The sequence below is a fragment of the Capsicum annuum genome, chromosome 6 (assembly GCF_002878395.1).
Source record: "Capsicum annuum cultivar UCD-10X-F1 chromosome 6, UCD10Xv1.1, whole genome shotgun sequence".
Classification (NCBI taxonomy): Eukaryota; Viridiplantae; Streptophyta; class Magnoliopsida; order Solanales; family Solanaceae; genus Capsicum; species Capsicum annuum.
In genome coordinates, this window is record NC_061116.1 from 21,460,732 (window position 1) to 21,477,145 (window position 16,414).

At 36.7% G+C, this 16,414-nt stretch overlaps 1 protein-coding gene and 1 pseudogene across 1 annotated transcript; both read right to left on the reverse strand.

Annotated features, from left to right (window-relative positions):
- Positions 1-11,826: 11,826 nt before the first annotated feature.
- LOC124899453 lies at positions 11,827-12,919 on the reverse strand. The gene is made up of 2 exons (XM_047414339.1): positions 12,349-12,919; positions 11,827-12,026 (listed from the first exon to the last, which is right to left on the reverse strand). Exons 1-2 carry the CDS (start codon positions 12,917-12,919, stop codon positions 11,827-11,829), a joined length of 771 nt encoding a protein of 256 aa, XP_047270295.1.
- Positions 12,920-14,747: 1,828 nt separating this feature from the next.
- On the reverse strand, positions 14,748-15,958 carry LOC107855621 (annotated as a pseudogene).
- Between the last annotated feature and the right edge of the window lie 456 nt (positions 15,959-16,414).

A 16,414-nucleotide genomic window follows, 5' to 3' on the forward strand; every position in this document is an offset into this window, starting at 1 on the left:
GTGTTCACACAAAAGGGGCGTAATCTCCGAAAAAAGAGATGGCTTGGGCTTCTCAAAGACTATGATATGAGTTTTCACTACCACCCAGGTAAGGCTAATGTGGTTGTTGATGGTCTTAGTAGGTTGTTTATAGGAATTTTGTTTCATATGGAGGAAGGAATGCAGGAATCAGTGAGGGATATTCACCTTTTGGCCAATATTGGAGTTCGTCTTGTGGACTCTAAGGGTGGCGGTGTGTAATACCTCGCATTTCCTTAGCTAGATTTAACTCAGTGTGTGAGTTATCCAATATAAAATTTTTAAAATACTCAGTATTTTTTAGTTTAGAGCCTGCCATTGAGTTGGAAATTGAATTAGCTTTCCAACGATATAAAATTCTCCCAAATCTGATACTCAGGTGAAGAGTTATAGCTAATTTTGTAAAATAGTGTACCAACTGGCACTCCGGCGCATTGCGGAGCCAGGCCAAATGGTATTTGGAAATTTCCAGTGAAGCTCTGTGATACCACCATGTCGCGCCACCAGCCACATTCATAATTATCAATTTCCAGTGTTCCATTGCGATATTGGTTCATCGCGCCAAACATTATTTTCACATTTGTCAATTTCCAGTGTACCAATGTTATCCCACTGTGTTGCGGTGAAATTCCAGGTCGCATCCAAGGTGGCAATGCGATACCACCACATCGCTCCACCAGCCACAATCCCATTTGGAAATTTTTGGTGGCATGATGCGATAATGGCGCATCGCGCCAAGGGTCAAGGTCGGAAAAATTTCACAAAAAATTTAATATTTTGTCCAGGGTTAAATTGGTCTTTTCCCATGATTTTATTCCGTCCAGGTTTGAGATTAAAGCCCTAAAAACATTTTAAGTCATTCATATTATCTTTTCCCCAAATCAAAAAGCATTTTTTTCTCAAGAAAACAAACCTTAGCTTCAAGAAATCAAGAACAAGCCTAAGAATTTCCTTCAAAAACTTCAAGAATTAGCATTCCAAGGTATGTTAGGTGTTCATTCATCTATGGGTACCTTTTACCCATAATGTCCAAGAATCCATTTTTAAAACTTCAAGATTTATGATTTATGATTTATATTCTTAGAATTGAATGTTTTTATGTTCATGACAGAAATTGGGATCCAATTCATGTTTAATTATAAGTTTCTATGAAATTAAGATAGTTATGGCATGCTAAACCCTTGAAATTGAAATTTAGTAGTTATTTATAATATTCATTTGTTGACCATTATCATGTGAAATATTTCATGCTTCCCAAGTGTTTGCTAAAATGCCTATATGAAGTAGATAGTGGAATCAAGAAATGCCATCATGTGGTCCCGAATTATGTACAAGCTTATGCCTTACAAGTGTTTTATAAAATATCTTTATGGTTGAATTATGAACAAGTGAATATTATTATGTTACTCAAGATCATGTGATACTTTACTTTTCATGCTATCATGTCCTAGGGGTATTTAATACCCGACAATCTAGTTAGTTACCTAGAGCAATTGTCAGTTAAAGAATAGTATCATTTATGTTATGATCAGTAGTACTCTCAGTTAGTTACAGAACTCAGTAGAACTCAATCAGTTACAAAACTCAGGAAAACTCAATACACTCAATACCAATCTAATCCAGTTCAGTATAATCAGTTTAGTGTTTATTCAGTTAGGAGTAGGATTCATCACCGAGTGAACCCAAGGATGGGGGCTCACCTGCCAGTAGAGGGTGTGATCTCAAGAAGCAATCCATGCATTCCAAAACTACGTAGCTAGCATATGTTGAGACATCAAACCTGCTAGTTAAAAGTTGATGAGGTGTTTTAACTTGCCAGATGAGGGTTCCACCATTCTCATTAGAGTACCTTCCAGATGAGGGTAACTCTCAGTTTGTCTTTACCCGTAACACGATACAGACACCCTTCTAATTAGGGTTACAGATTAGACCCTAACTCAGTTATCTTATCTTATTTAGGGCATGTCGATTAAATGATTACCTCCCACAGTCTCAGTTTTAGTCTTCAGAATAGAACTCATTTAAGTTCTACAAAATTAGGACTGTCAGGTACAGTCAATCAATATCAGTAACTGAGTTATCGGTATTCTCAGATTACCCGTTACTTGGTATTAGAATTTAGTACTTAGCATCAGGAAATATCAGTTACAGTATATACATATGCACAGTGTAGCATACTCAATATTTACAGTAGTTACAGATTATTTATGTAGTCTCATGTTCAGTTACTCTATATCATTCAGTCAGTTATTGTTCATGCATATGAACCCTTGCATTCAGCGTTACTTTATCTAGCATACCAGTACATTCCACGTACTGACACATGCTCTTTCTTTGCACTATGATGTCTTATATCATTGGTTTGGATGCTTAGGTTTCCGATCGTGCAAAGATATATTCAGATTCAGCCAGCAATAGATTTAGTAGTGAGTCCTCATCATTCGACGATATTTTTTCATTTTATTAGCTCAATAGACTTAGTATTTCAATAGATGGAATTAGTTGGGGGATTGTCCAATCAACTCCTGTTTCAGATAGTTCAGATTAGAGGCTTTTCAGACTAGTCAGTATTCGATTTTACAAATATTATCATAGAAGTTATATTTTATGATTATTTCAGATATTTTTGACCTTATGGCATTTCAGACTATTTTTTCCATTATTACAGTATCACATTTTAGTGCTCACAGTAGATATCAGTCATAGTTTAGCTTGTGGTCCTTCAGGATCGTAACCACCATGTAGTATCTGGGGTACAGTCTCGGGGTGTTATAAATTCTGTGTCGATAGAATGAAACTGACAAGGCTTGACACTTTTGATCACATGACCAATATCAACAATTCATAATTTCATAGTTGGGGATTTCATGAAGCATATGATCATCATAATGTTGTACATAGATAGTAATGCGTATAAACATGGCATAATTTTGTGCTACTAATCTTATGAACATCTCATCAAGCAATCACCATGCATAGGTTTGCGTGGGAATCATCTTAATCAAGTAGGTGTAGCATAACTTATGAGGCATGACATGATCTTGAAAAATAGAAACTAAGTACTTAATCATCAGTCATTCATTGGGGTATATAATCAAACACCTTGCATGCACACTTTGGGCATAGGTATGATCATCAATTTAATACAACATGGTTCCACAATTTAACTCAATTTTGTGAATTTCAACCCTATACTAACATAATTTCATGAAAACATGATAAGGATGCAATCTTGGTAGTTATACAACAATAACAACATGAACGTAATAAATTCAAAACAAGAACATCATGACATATAGTTTAAAATAGGGTTCTTGAGATTCATGGATGAAAGGAGTCCATGAATCAACACTGTGCATACCTTAGTTCTTGATTCTACGAAGATTGACGGAGAGATTTTTGAATTTGGGTCTTGGATTTGAATCTCCAATTGAAAACCCTAGCTTGTTCTTGAGAGAAACTTGAGAGAAACAATATATTTTGGGTGAAATTGACCCTTTTAACCTTTGGCCGCGTATTTTAATTCTTTGAAAATTTTTTGATTTGGACCCCTAGCACTACGCGGTGCTATCGTGCTGTGTCTCTAGAAAAGTGACTAATGGGAAATTGCACGATAGCGTGATGCGGGGCTATCACTTTGCCACTTTGTTTGAGACCTATAAGTTTGGAGAGATGCGCCACTATTGCAGAGCAATACTTAAAATTGACAATTACCATTTAAGTTATCTCCGTGATGCGCTGATGGCTCAGGTGATAAATTGTCTCACTAAAAAGGCTCTAACTCTTCGCCCGGGTGTCGGATTTGGGAAAATTTGATATTGATGGGAAGATTATTGAATTTCCCACATGATAAAAAGTGAAAATATTGGAAATGCCACATGTATAAAAGTTTATTCATCTTTGAAACAAGTCTTTAACATTTCTAAAATGATTTTAAGCTAGGTAGAAGTATGGGATATTACAATATCTCACCCTTGGGAACATCCATCCTTGAATGAGACTAATTAAGATGGGAGAAAAATAAGCTGAAGTACATACTGAACATAAAAACTAAATCATGATTACTTGACTAATATTACTGCGATTCATACTGAGCATGCATGTCTGATGCATGATTTTATGACTGAGCTGATGTATAACTGCATGACTGAGAGTATCGATAAGCTGATCACGCATATCTGATGTGTGAATACATAACTGAACTGACTCATGAACATGTGACTGAACATGCAAGGGTAAAGATACAAAGTATGAAATGAAAACTAAGCATGGAGCTGAATACCACATTTATAACTGAAATCTGAACATAAAACTGGATAAACTTAAGAAAAGCTATTGCCTTAGGCTGAGCCTGAGTTTAACTACTTAATATGCATGAGCAGAAATATGAGAACATAAATGGGTATAGAACATGATACATGAGCTGAATATTGTGATAAGAACTGAGTACCTTGAGTACATGGTGTATGACTACAATTGGAGCTAGAGGGTCAACTTATGGGTACTCACTACTCCAAACTGAATTCATAAAGAGAAAAGAGCGGTATGTTTATCTCATGAATGTTTGGGGGAATATAGAGTATCTCCCCCTTGGGATACTAGGTCCCTTGAGGAATATTAGTTGGGCTGAGCTGCTAAGGAAAACTGAGGTGATGCACAAGTCACCTAGGAATTGAGTCATAACTAATTATCTAAGATCTTAAACTAAGACATGATACACAAACTAATCTGATCTTGCATCTATCTGATTGGTTCATCTTAGAATGGTTATATTCTTTCATTAGATTTTGGCTAGAGCGCATAACTGGGACATGGAAACCAAATTATACAAATTTGTTTGTATAAGACAGCTGAGTAAGAAAATCATAACCTGATTGAGATTTGGTAAGATGAGTTAAGACCTATGAACATCTAAGATGAAGTAACTAAGACTCATGCACTACAACTAAGACTACTGAGAAGATTTACGTGGGTGTTGAGCATGAATGCATAACCGTACTGACTTATCCAATTAACTGAATGACTAATAGCTAAATACTGAGTTTGCAAGGCTGGTCTATACTTAGCCTGAATAGTTCAACCGGAATGGTAGAGTATCATGCATTGAAGGTAATGATTGACTGGATAACATGAGGCAACCGAGCATGAATAAGTGAAAACTATATTATTTGAGAACGTTAGACCAAGTGTATAACATAATTCTAGAATAGTCTGTAAACTTAGGTGCTGAAATACCGATAAATAAATATCTGATAACTGTACACTTTGGTCAAGTAAACCCTAAAAATGAATTGAGTTACCGACCCGATTACTAAGCTAGGAATGGGACTGAGATTATAGCTAAGATGGTAATCGAGACTATAACTATTGATTTATGATAACCGAGGTTTAGATAGGTGCTGAAGTATTTGATTTTGGGACTGAATAATAATTAATAATACTAAACACTGAAACTATAACTAAGTTTCGATAACTACTTACGGACAATTGACATACGCCAGGGATATATCAAATTTGACACTTAACTGAGGCCTGAGGAATAGAATACCAAAATCATGGATTTATCAAGGGCTTTAAGCCGAGGGTGTATATAACACTACTGAGTTTGGTTGCTCACTAGAAGTGGAACGTGAGTCATATGGGCTAAGCATATTGTAAAGCTTGACATGAGTACTTGAGTCATGAGCTGCATGGCCTGGGTGTGGAATTTTTGCGTTTTATGTCTCGCGATTCGTGACACTAAGTGAACTGGAATTCCTTAAACTAGGAACCTAGAGCACACACTATTCTATGACAAGCATACGGATACAAGCTGTATTCGTGGAACTGAAATAGGTAGCATGCTTAAATATCCTGATGACTATAATAAGAAACTTTGCACTAAGACAGGAATGGATCGGGAGTCGTCTTTCCTTACTGATTAACTGCATATACTGGAACTATAACTAGAATTTGAAGGCTTGACTTCCTGACCCCAAAGTTTAACTGCTACGCAAGGTTTCAAAAGAAAAGAAACTCATGAATCTGAAAAAGCCAGAACATATAAATGATAGATCAATAACATACCAGTGGCTGCATTAGGAGAACTTTTCTAATTCGGTTAGGACTGAAGTGCATAAATTCTATTTGGGCATTGCCCACTGATAGCTCTGGAATTTGTGCCCTTCTATTTTGGGCGATCGAACTGAGCTAAACAACGACCTTGCTGACTTCGAGGACTGGGTTGAGAAAAGTCTCAGACCTTGTGACATAACTCACTGCATCCGAAGAACACACTACTGCTGGCTCTACACCCCCCCTTATGATACTTACCATACTCTTAGCAAAATAGATAAGTAAAAACCCTGCTCTCACTACCCTGGGTCTTGGAGCCTGATGCCTCATCACTACGGTCATTTCTGAACTTTGGTACTGGCTCAATAGCTGAAGAGTGAACTGGGGCTGAACGTTTCTAACACAACTAAAAATAATTACCACCCTACCACCCTGACTGAGCAAAACTATAACTACCTATTCTAGCCCTCTTATTTTCTCTCTCCTTCTTCTTAAGTTTCTGCTCTTCAATCTGTGGTGCATGGACCATAAGCCTAGATATGTCTATCTCCTTAATTAACATCATAGTTCTGCACTCCTTCAACACTCAACTTAAAACCCCAGACACAAACTTACTTATTATAGATTTACTGTCTACTACTACATGGGGAGCGTACCTAGCTAACTGAGTGAACTTAAGGGAGTATTGTTTTACACTTATGCTACCTTGTCTGAGATTGATGAACTCTAATACTTTAGCCTCCTTTTTCTCTATAGGAAAGAACCTATCTAAGAAAGTCGTAGCAAACTCTTCCCAATCTAACGGATCTGCATCTCTGCCCCGGTCTACCTTCCTCTATTTAAACCATGTATGGGCTACATCTTATAGCTAATAGGCGGCTAACTTGGTACTCTAGCTGGAAGTCACTCCCAAGATTTCTATGACTTTTTAAACCTGATCAAGGAACTTTTATAGATCCTTGCCTGACTTAGAACCAGAGAATAGGATAGGATTCATTTGGGTAAAGTCCCAAATCCTAGCTGCAGTAGAATTTGCCACTGGGTTGGCTAGAGCAGCAGCTGGCCATTTATTCTGAGCTGTGCTAAACTGGCTAGAGTAGTAAATGCAGTTCTGATTTCTACATGAGAGAGATGCTCATCCAGAGAATTTGGCTGGACGGGCTGAGGTGCTGACTGATTTTTGGTTCCCCTTTTGTTAGTCCTTTTGGAAGGCATATTCTGTAAATGAAAGGAAGAAGTAAATTAAACTGAGAGTTTAACTTTGAGCCTATGCTCACTGACACAACATGAAAATGAAATAAGGGAAAATGTTCCTAAAATATATCATAGCCTCCTGCACATAAGTGTGGTGCACAACATACCCATGTACACGACTTTACTAGATGCGGCTTTTTAGATTTCCTAGGACACTCATGCCTCAAATATGGTACCCAAAATGCTACACGGTGCCTATGACCTCGAATAAGCACAAGCTAACCCATGACTGATATCTGTAGCTGAGCACTAAATAATATACTGAAATTATGCAGAACACATAAATTTGTAAGGCCATAAGGTCCAAAACTGAATAAATATCTGATAAAACTATGTCTGAAAATAATATAACAAATACAAAAATAAATCTGAAGTAACTGTCTAGACTGCTATAGTCTGAAAGCTTGTAAACTGAACTGAATAAGGATTCGAAGGAACATGCCACCAACTAACTCCATATACTGATACTGAACTGAGACAATAAATAATAATAAAGAAATTACATCATCCTCGAATGATGAGGACTCACTGTAAATCTAGTGCTGCTGGAATCTGAAATGCTACTGATGCTTTAGAGCGCGTACTTCTGAACCTATGGCATAAAGTAAAACACCATAGCGCAAATGCATCAGTACGTTGGAATATACTGGTATGCAAGTGAGGTAGGCTGAATACAAGGGGTTCATATGCATGAATAATACTAACTGACTAACTAACATGGATGTAAGAATACATGCATGAATATGTAACAGTGACAGATATTGTGATAGGACTAAATATTAAGTTATGTTCTGACTTCTGAGTCTATTGATAATATGGATTTACTGATACCTAAGTTTACTATTACTGGAAATCAAATTAACTGTATTACTGGTAAGCTGACAACTCAGTTTACTGATATGAATAATCTGAATATTTGTTTCTGATAGTTCTGATTATGAAGAACTTATCTGATTGACTGTATCTAACAGTCCTGAGTCTGAATAATGATAATATGATTTTTTTATGGCTAATACAAAAGACAATGAGTGACTATATCTGAAAATCTAATTTCTAATGGAACTAGCTGAGTTTTGTACTGTACTGAGTGACTGTATCTGACAATCCTGAAATATGTAGAACTATCTGAGTTCTATTACTGAGACTGAGGCAAAGACTAAAACTGAGACTGTGGTAGGTAACCATCTAACCGACATGCCCTAGAACTGACTGGTGGGGTCAAACCTATAATCCTAGTAGGAAGGGTGTTAGTACTGTTCCATGGGTAAAGACAAGCTATGAGTAAACCCTTTCTGATAGGGAACTCTTCTGTCAACCCCTCCTGTAAGGAAAAAACTCAAAAGAGATGTATTAGTAGCCCTACGCATAGGGGTACATCTTCACCTATGCTGGCTATGTAGTTCTCGAATGCAAGGATTGCTTATAAGGATCACACCCTCCACTGAATAACAAGTGAGTCCCCATCCTTGGGTTCACTCGGTGCTGAATCCTACTCCTAACTGAATAAACACTTAATTAATTATACTAAATTGAACTGTTATTAATGGTATTGTTTAGGGGAGCTAACCTGAGTTCATTGATATTTGTTGACTCACGGAATGCTACTGATATATGAGGACTGACTGAGGGTATTGAAGTTACTGAGATTTGATGGGAATACTTACATTACTGAGAATATTGAGTACTGATATTATAGAGATTACTAAAATTTTTGAGAGATACTGGACTGATACTAAATTTATTGAGTTTTCCTGATTAAAGAGACTGACTAAATTTTACAGATCATGGCTTAATTGAGATTATCATGAAAACATGACATGGCTCTAGGCACTATATTGACTAATCTGGATATTTGTCACAAAAAATTCATTAAAGGAAGAAGTGTTCTCTATTAATTTCTGTTTAAATTTTTAGTAGACGAATATAAAATATTTAATTATGGTCAAATAGATCCCTATTCATCCCTGTATATTCCTTAGTGGTTCTGTTATTTCATTTATATATTTAGTCAAACTATGAGTGACATATTTTTTTGCCTCCTTGTGGTTATTGATTGATGGAGACAATTTAAGACCTTAATTATTAAAGTTATTATGGGCACGCATTTGAAAGTACGTTTAAAAGTCATTTCAAAAGTTGAATTGGAAATACCTAATGAAAACAATCATGTATTTAATCGATATTTTTCCTATCTGTATTAAAAGATTTCACGACTATGGAAGTTGTCTATTATTTACCACAAATTGATACAAAAATAATCTCAATAGATAAACAGTACATAACAATCTTTATATTATATTATTTATGAAATTATTATTGATCAAACATAGACAATTCTTACATAATGGTACATAAATTAAATTACCCCTCAAATAAAAAGCAAACCGACTTTGTACTCTTAGAGTATATATATATATGTATATATATATATATGTATATATATATATGTATGTATATATATATATATGTATATATATATATGTATGTATATATATATATATAACAACATACCCAGTATATTCCCACCTAGTGGGGTTTGGAACATAGACAATTCTTACATAATGGTACATAAATTAAATTACCCCTCAAATAAAAAGCAAACCGACTTTGTACTCTTAGAGTATATATATATATATATATATATGTATGTATATATATATATGTATGTATATATATATATATATATAGATATAGATATATATATATATATAACAACAACATACCCAGTATATTCCCAATTCCCCCGCTTAGGACCAATAACAGTATAACAAACATTAAAAGTAAGCGCATATAAATTAGTAAGGTACGCAAAACAAACTAACAGTATAATAAACACAAAAGATACGTGCATAATGGACTAGTACGGGATGAAAAATAAACCAACACCACTAGCCTCAAGATAAAACTACAGCGACAACATTACAAACCAGAAACTCCAGCCCCATAGGAGTGCTCCCCTACTACTACCGACGCGCCCCCACCCCCTAAACCTCGACCCTAATCCGCGTCCTCCACACCTTTCTATCAAGGGTCATGTCCTCTGTAAGCTGTAACTACTCTATATCATGCCTAATCACCTTCCTCCAGTATTTCTTCAGTCTTCCTCTACCCCACATAAAACCATTCATAGCCAGAGTCTCACACCTCCGCACTGGAGCATCAGAGCCCCTTCTCATCACATGCCTAAACCAATGTATATTCTCTTATCATATTTAATACTCCACCGAGGCAACTCCCATCTTCTCCAAAATAATCTCATTCGTCACCCTATTTTTCCTAATATGTCCACACATCCATGGCATCATCCGCAGTTCTGCCACCTTCAACTTTTGAATGTGGGAGTTCTTAACTGGCCAACACTCTGCTCCATATAACATAGCCCATCGAACTACTACTCTGTAGAACTCACCTTTAAGCTTTGGGGGAACCTTCTTATCATAGAGGACTCCCTAAGTGAGCCTCCACTTCAACCACCCTTCCTCAATACGATGTGTGACATCCTTTCTAATCTCACCATTTCCCTGAATTATAGACCCCAAATATTTGAAATTCAGCGTCTTCTGAATGGCGTGAGAGTCCATCTTCACAACCTCTCTATTCTCTTGCGACATATCAATGAACTTATACTCCAAGTAATTTGTCTTGGTTCTACTTAACCAAAAACCTTTAGATTCAAGAGTCTATCTCAAAATCTCCAACTTATCATTAACTCCACCCCGAGTCTCATCAATTAGAACCATATCACCTGCAAATAACATACACCCAGGCACCTCCATTTGAATATGTCTATTCGAAACATCCATCACCAAGGCAAATAAAAATGGGCTAAGAGTCGATCCCTGGTGCATCTCTATCAAGACTAGAAAGCGCTCTGAATCTTCGTCTACCATCCGTTCGTGAGTCTTCACACCATCATAGATATCTTGAATCCACCTAGTCTATGCCACGGGCCCCCCTTTAGCGTCCAAGCATCTCCATAGAATCTCCCTAGGAACTCTGTCATACTTCTTCTCTGGATCAATAAACACCAAGTGCAAGTCATTCTTCCTCTCCTAAACTGCTCCACTAATATCCTCACAATATGAATGGCCTCAGTGGTCAAGCATCCTAGCATGAAACCGTACTAATTCTCGAAGATCATCACGATCCTCCCCATCCTCAACTCTACCACCCTTTCCTAAACCCTTATAGTATGACTCAATAACTTAATACCTCTATAGTTGTTGCAATTGTAAATGTCTCTCTTGTTCTTATACACTGGAATCATTGTGCTCTACCTCCACGCTTCAGGAAACTTAGCTGCCTTAAAAATAATGTAAAACAACCTTGTCAACTACTCTAAATCGACCCCGTTAGTGCTCATCTAAAAATCTACTAGAATCTAATCTTGCCCCGTTGCCCTACCCCGCCGCATCCTACGAATAGCTCCCTTGATCTTCTCAACCTCGATATGCCTACAATAACTATATTCGTGACCCTCCTCAAATATCTCCAAGTCTCTCATCGCAAAACCTCTGCCCCATTGTCATTTAAAAGTTTATGAAAATAGGACTGCCACATCTCCCTAATGAGGGCATTCTCAACCAACACTGTACTATCCTCTACTTTGCTGAACTTCACTTGGTCAAGGTCACGAGCCCTACGCTCCCTAGCCTTGGATATCCTATATAACTTCTTATCTCCACCTTTCTCCTCCAAATCTGCAAACAAGGTCTCAAAAGCTTCTAACTTAGCCGCTGTAACCACTCCGTTGTAACCGCTAACTTAGCCTATCTTCTAACTAACTTATACTGCTTATTTTTTTGCCTTTCCTCATCATCCTTGCTCACAACCAACTTAGGGTAAGCTACCTCTTTAGACTCCACCTTTCTCTTGACCTCTTTGGTCCACCACCAATCTCCTCGATATTTTCCAAATCAACATTTCAAGACACCCAATACCACTCTAATGGTCTCCCAAATGCAACTGGCCATCGTCTTCCACATACTATCCACCCCTCTTTTACTCTCCCAAGTCCCCTACTCTTAAACCTATCCTCCATCTCCAAAGTACTAGCCAAAGTCAAGCTACCCCACTTAATCCTGGGCTGAGCCTCCCCACTTCTCTTCTTTTTGCCCTTATTGATAACTAAGTCCAACACGAGCAACCTATGCTTATTCGAGAGATTCTCGCTAGGTATGAATTTACAGTCTTGACATAGCGCTTGATCCCCTTTTCTAAGAAGCAAAAAGTCTATTTGAGTCTTGGACACTGAACTATGAAATGTAATAATGCGATCCTCCTTCTTTGGAAAGCTCAAATTTTCTATCCACAAACCAAAAGCCCTAGTAAAATCTAACAGAGAAGCTCCTCCTTCATTCCTTACACCAAAACTAAAATTGAAATACATATTATCATATCCTCTCGGCAAATACTCAATATGCCCATTGAAATCCCTTTCAACAAAAAGCTTCTCAGTGCTCGGGATGCTCTTCACCACCTTATCTAAAACCTCCCAGAATTCTTTTCTGTCCTCTTCGTCCAAACCTACTTGCGGGGCATATGTACTAATAACATTCACTGTAGACCCTCCCATGACAAACTTAATAGACATCAATCTACCACTAACTCTTTTTACCTCTACCACATGCTTTCTAAGATCTTCCTCAACTAAGTTACCCTACCTGGGTACCATAACTTATATCAATCGACGTCTCTCGCTTTAGTGCCTATCCATTTAGTTTTCTGGACACATGCTATATTATCCCTACTCTTTTTGAGAATCTTCACCAGCTCTATGGACTTATCGTGCAAAGTACCTATGTTCCAAGACCCAACTCGCAACCTAGAAGCTCCCTTATCTTACCAAACCTTACTACCACTAGCCCCTAACCCCAAACTCGATCCTAGACTTGACCCAAATATAACCCTCAACCCTAACCCTAACCCCAACCTATGTTATGACTCTAGTCTACCATCACCAATCACAACCACTACACAAAATAGGGGGAAAAAGATAAAAAGAAAAAGGAAGAAAGATAACAAAAGGGGATCAGGATAAGGTTAAAAGGACACAGATAACAATTTATAATAGATATAGAGAAATAAAACCAATAATATAATGCAAGTTTTGATAAACAATAGTCAATAAGGGGAACTATGCTACCATAATTAATAGCTATGCTAGTAAATCAAGTAACAATAATCAGACAAGGTACCACACTCCAAAACTACTAAGAACAATAAAAAGCCAAAAAAAAATAGGATTCACAATTAAAATACTATTACGGAGTAGCCAAAATCAAAAAGTAATTCAACATCCACAATCCATATAATCAGCCAAGATTCTATGAAAAGTTATCACAATAGGAATAGTAAGTAACACTACCAAAAGCCCCTACAAATCAAGAGAGTTATACACACAACTAGAAAAGATGGATTGAGTGCACCTTATCAAAGATGGGTTGGGTCCATTTACTTTTTTGAGTCACTGGATTTTGGCAATTTGTGGTAGAAATTGGTCGTCGGCATATTGTCGATTGAATAGTGTTACGGTCACCAGAATGTTGCCGGGTAGATTACATGGAGCGCCTTCTGAGTATTGACCTGTGCTTCCCACTAACATCGTCACTGTAGTTGAGCCTGCGGAAACCCTAGTCCTGCCGGCAATAGCCATGCCGATAGGGGAAATCGAGGAAGAGAGAGAGAGAAGGGAATAGAGAGAGAAAGGGTAAAGAAAGGGAGTACACCTTACCTATTTTCGGCGCATCTACGTCATTGATAGAATCATATTTAGATGGTCTATCCAAGAAGAGTTCGCTGGAGAGAGATTTTTGTCAGTTCGCATAATGCCGTCAGTCTGTCTGTGAGGTCTTCGATGATATCCTTAATCAAGATCACTGGAGTGAGATATTTCCATTCAGTACATGAGTTGTGTACTGTTGTCCGTCAGTCCATCGTCTTCAAGATTTCTTAATTGTGAAGAATTCTTTGGATCTCACATATATAATGTACTAGTATGGGAAAATGGCATATCCGGGAGAGAATCCTTAGGAAAATATTCAAGATTGTTTTTTTTCTTAAATTGAAGGTCTTTTTATTACATATTTCTTAAAGAATGTGTATGTTTTTTCGTTAAATTAATACCTTACATTTTTTCTTTAAAAAGAGTTTCTGACTCGGTGTCCGGTACCCATATTAGAGTCCCGATTAATCCGAATCACGCACTGTAGGACCTATTTTGAGGGAGGCTCTCCCAACAGGATTAAAGTATATTTTTTATGTACTACAAAAAAGAAAAGATATCATTCTTTACTTGTAAAGATAATTCATAATAGATAAAATAATTTAGTTGTGCGTAAAGTAGCAGGAAATCTCAGTTATTGAAAGGTAGTGCATACCCAAGTTTCTCTTTATACCTTAGTCTTTCAATTACTTTAAAGTTAACTTAATAAATTTTTCATATAGTTACTGCGTCTTTCCATGTCATAAAAATTATATTTCACCCACTTGCCCTCTTTTTCAATGAGTATCAAATTCTTATTTAGACATCACATCGTGAGTAAATAAGTCATCTTGATCATTTCTTGATACTAAATACACCATCTTATTTTCCTTCAAGAGCCTAGCATATATCCCTTGATTAGCCAGAAATGTTAACTGAGCCAATAGCTTCTCAAATTATATTTCTTCAACTACTGAAATGCACGCTGAATTAGTCAAAAATTCTCCCACTGAATCATGACTCAGTATCTTTAGTTGTGATGCCCAACTCATGCACACAATCCCTCTCCCCTATGTTTCATCCTTCAAAGCCTTCTGATAATTAAATCAATTTATCATTAGATTCACCTTTTTTAGTTCTTAAAACCCATAAAAAGTGTAACCAAGGAAACTATAACTAGAGAGAGCTCAGTGGGTTCATTTTAAGTCAATTTTTCTTCACTTCCAAAAGCCACATAAACTACTTTCCCCTTTTCTTGCTTATCAAGCCTTCGTCTCATCTCTTTTCAGGCATTAATTTTTGAGTTGTTATCATCATACAATGTCATCGGAAGTTGCCCCTCCAAAAAACTCTTTTCTGGTTAAGATCTTCAATAATTTTCAAACATTCTGGTTCAAATATCGAACAACTCTTCACAAGGAAAAGATCACAGTGTTCAATAGTTTTAAACATACAAGACTATCTGAAAATCAAAGTGTTCAATAGTTTTAAACATACAAAGACTAGTAGAAACATTCTCTTCCTCGCCTTTCAAAGAAGCTTCAAAGATTCCCAAAACATCAGAAAACTTGAAAGCAACAATGGTTTCAAACGGCACCCATTTGGGGAATAGAGTATTCCTTTGGTGTCTTTCGGATTTCATCGTTATTTTTGAATCCGACAAAAATTCAATTAAAACTAAAACATTGGAAATGAATACGTTGAAATAAATCATCGGAATATTTAATTTTAAAGTAATTGAAGGAATCCAGTAAAAATACTGAAGAATATAAAATCAAGAGTTGGATCTTCGAGAAGCATAGCCATAGGTTCTTCGATTCCATCTTGAGAAAGCTTGAGCTACTTGATTTGTTCATAAGGTACAACAATTGTGGCTTCTGTGTGATCGTTTTGAGCTATGAGATTTGTGAGCCCCAAATATGGAATCATATGGCCAATAGCTAAAAGAATTGAAGGAAAGGTGTTTTTTAAGTCTTGAATGAAGAATTGGTGACATTGACCAACTTAAAGGGTCAAACATCATTAGGAAACTTCATTAAGTTATTTGTTGATTTGATTAATATTTTCAAATTTTTTTAATCTTTTCAAAAAATACAAATCAACCTAACCCACACACTCTTCCATCCAAATCAACTAGTCTCTCTTATCTCTCTTAAGAGACAACTTCTCTCAACTCTCTCCAAACCAATAGTTCTACAAATTTCTCCTTTAAATCCTTGGCGACTTCAATATCTGACAACAAATAGTTGGGCTTCGAGTTCCTTTTTGACTTGAACCTTCAATCGACATGACTGCCTTGCTCTCCAGCCACAACAACTTAGAATTCTTTAACCTTCAATTGATGTGACAACCTTGTTCTCCGGCCGCAACAACTTTGAATTCATC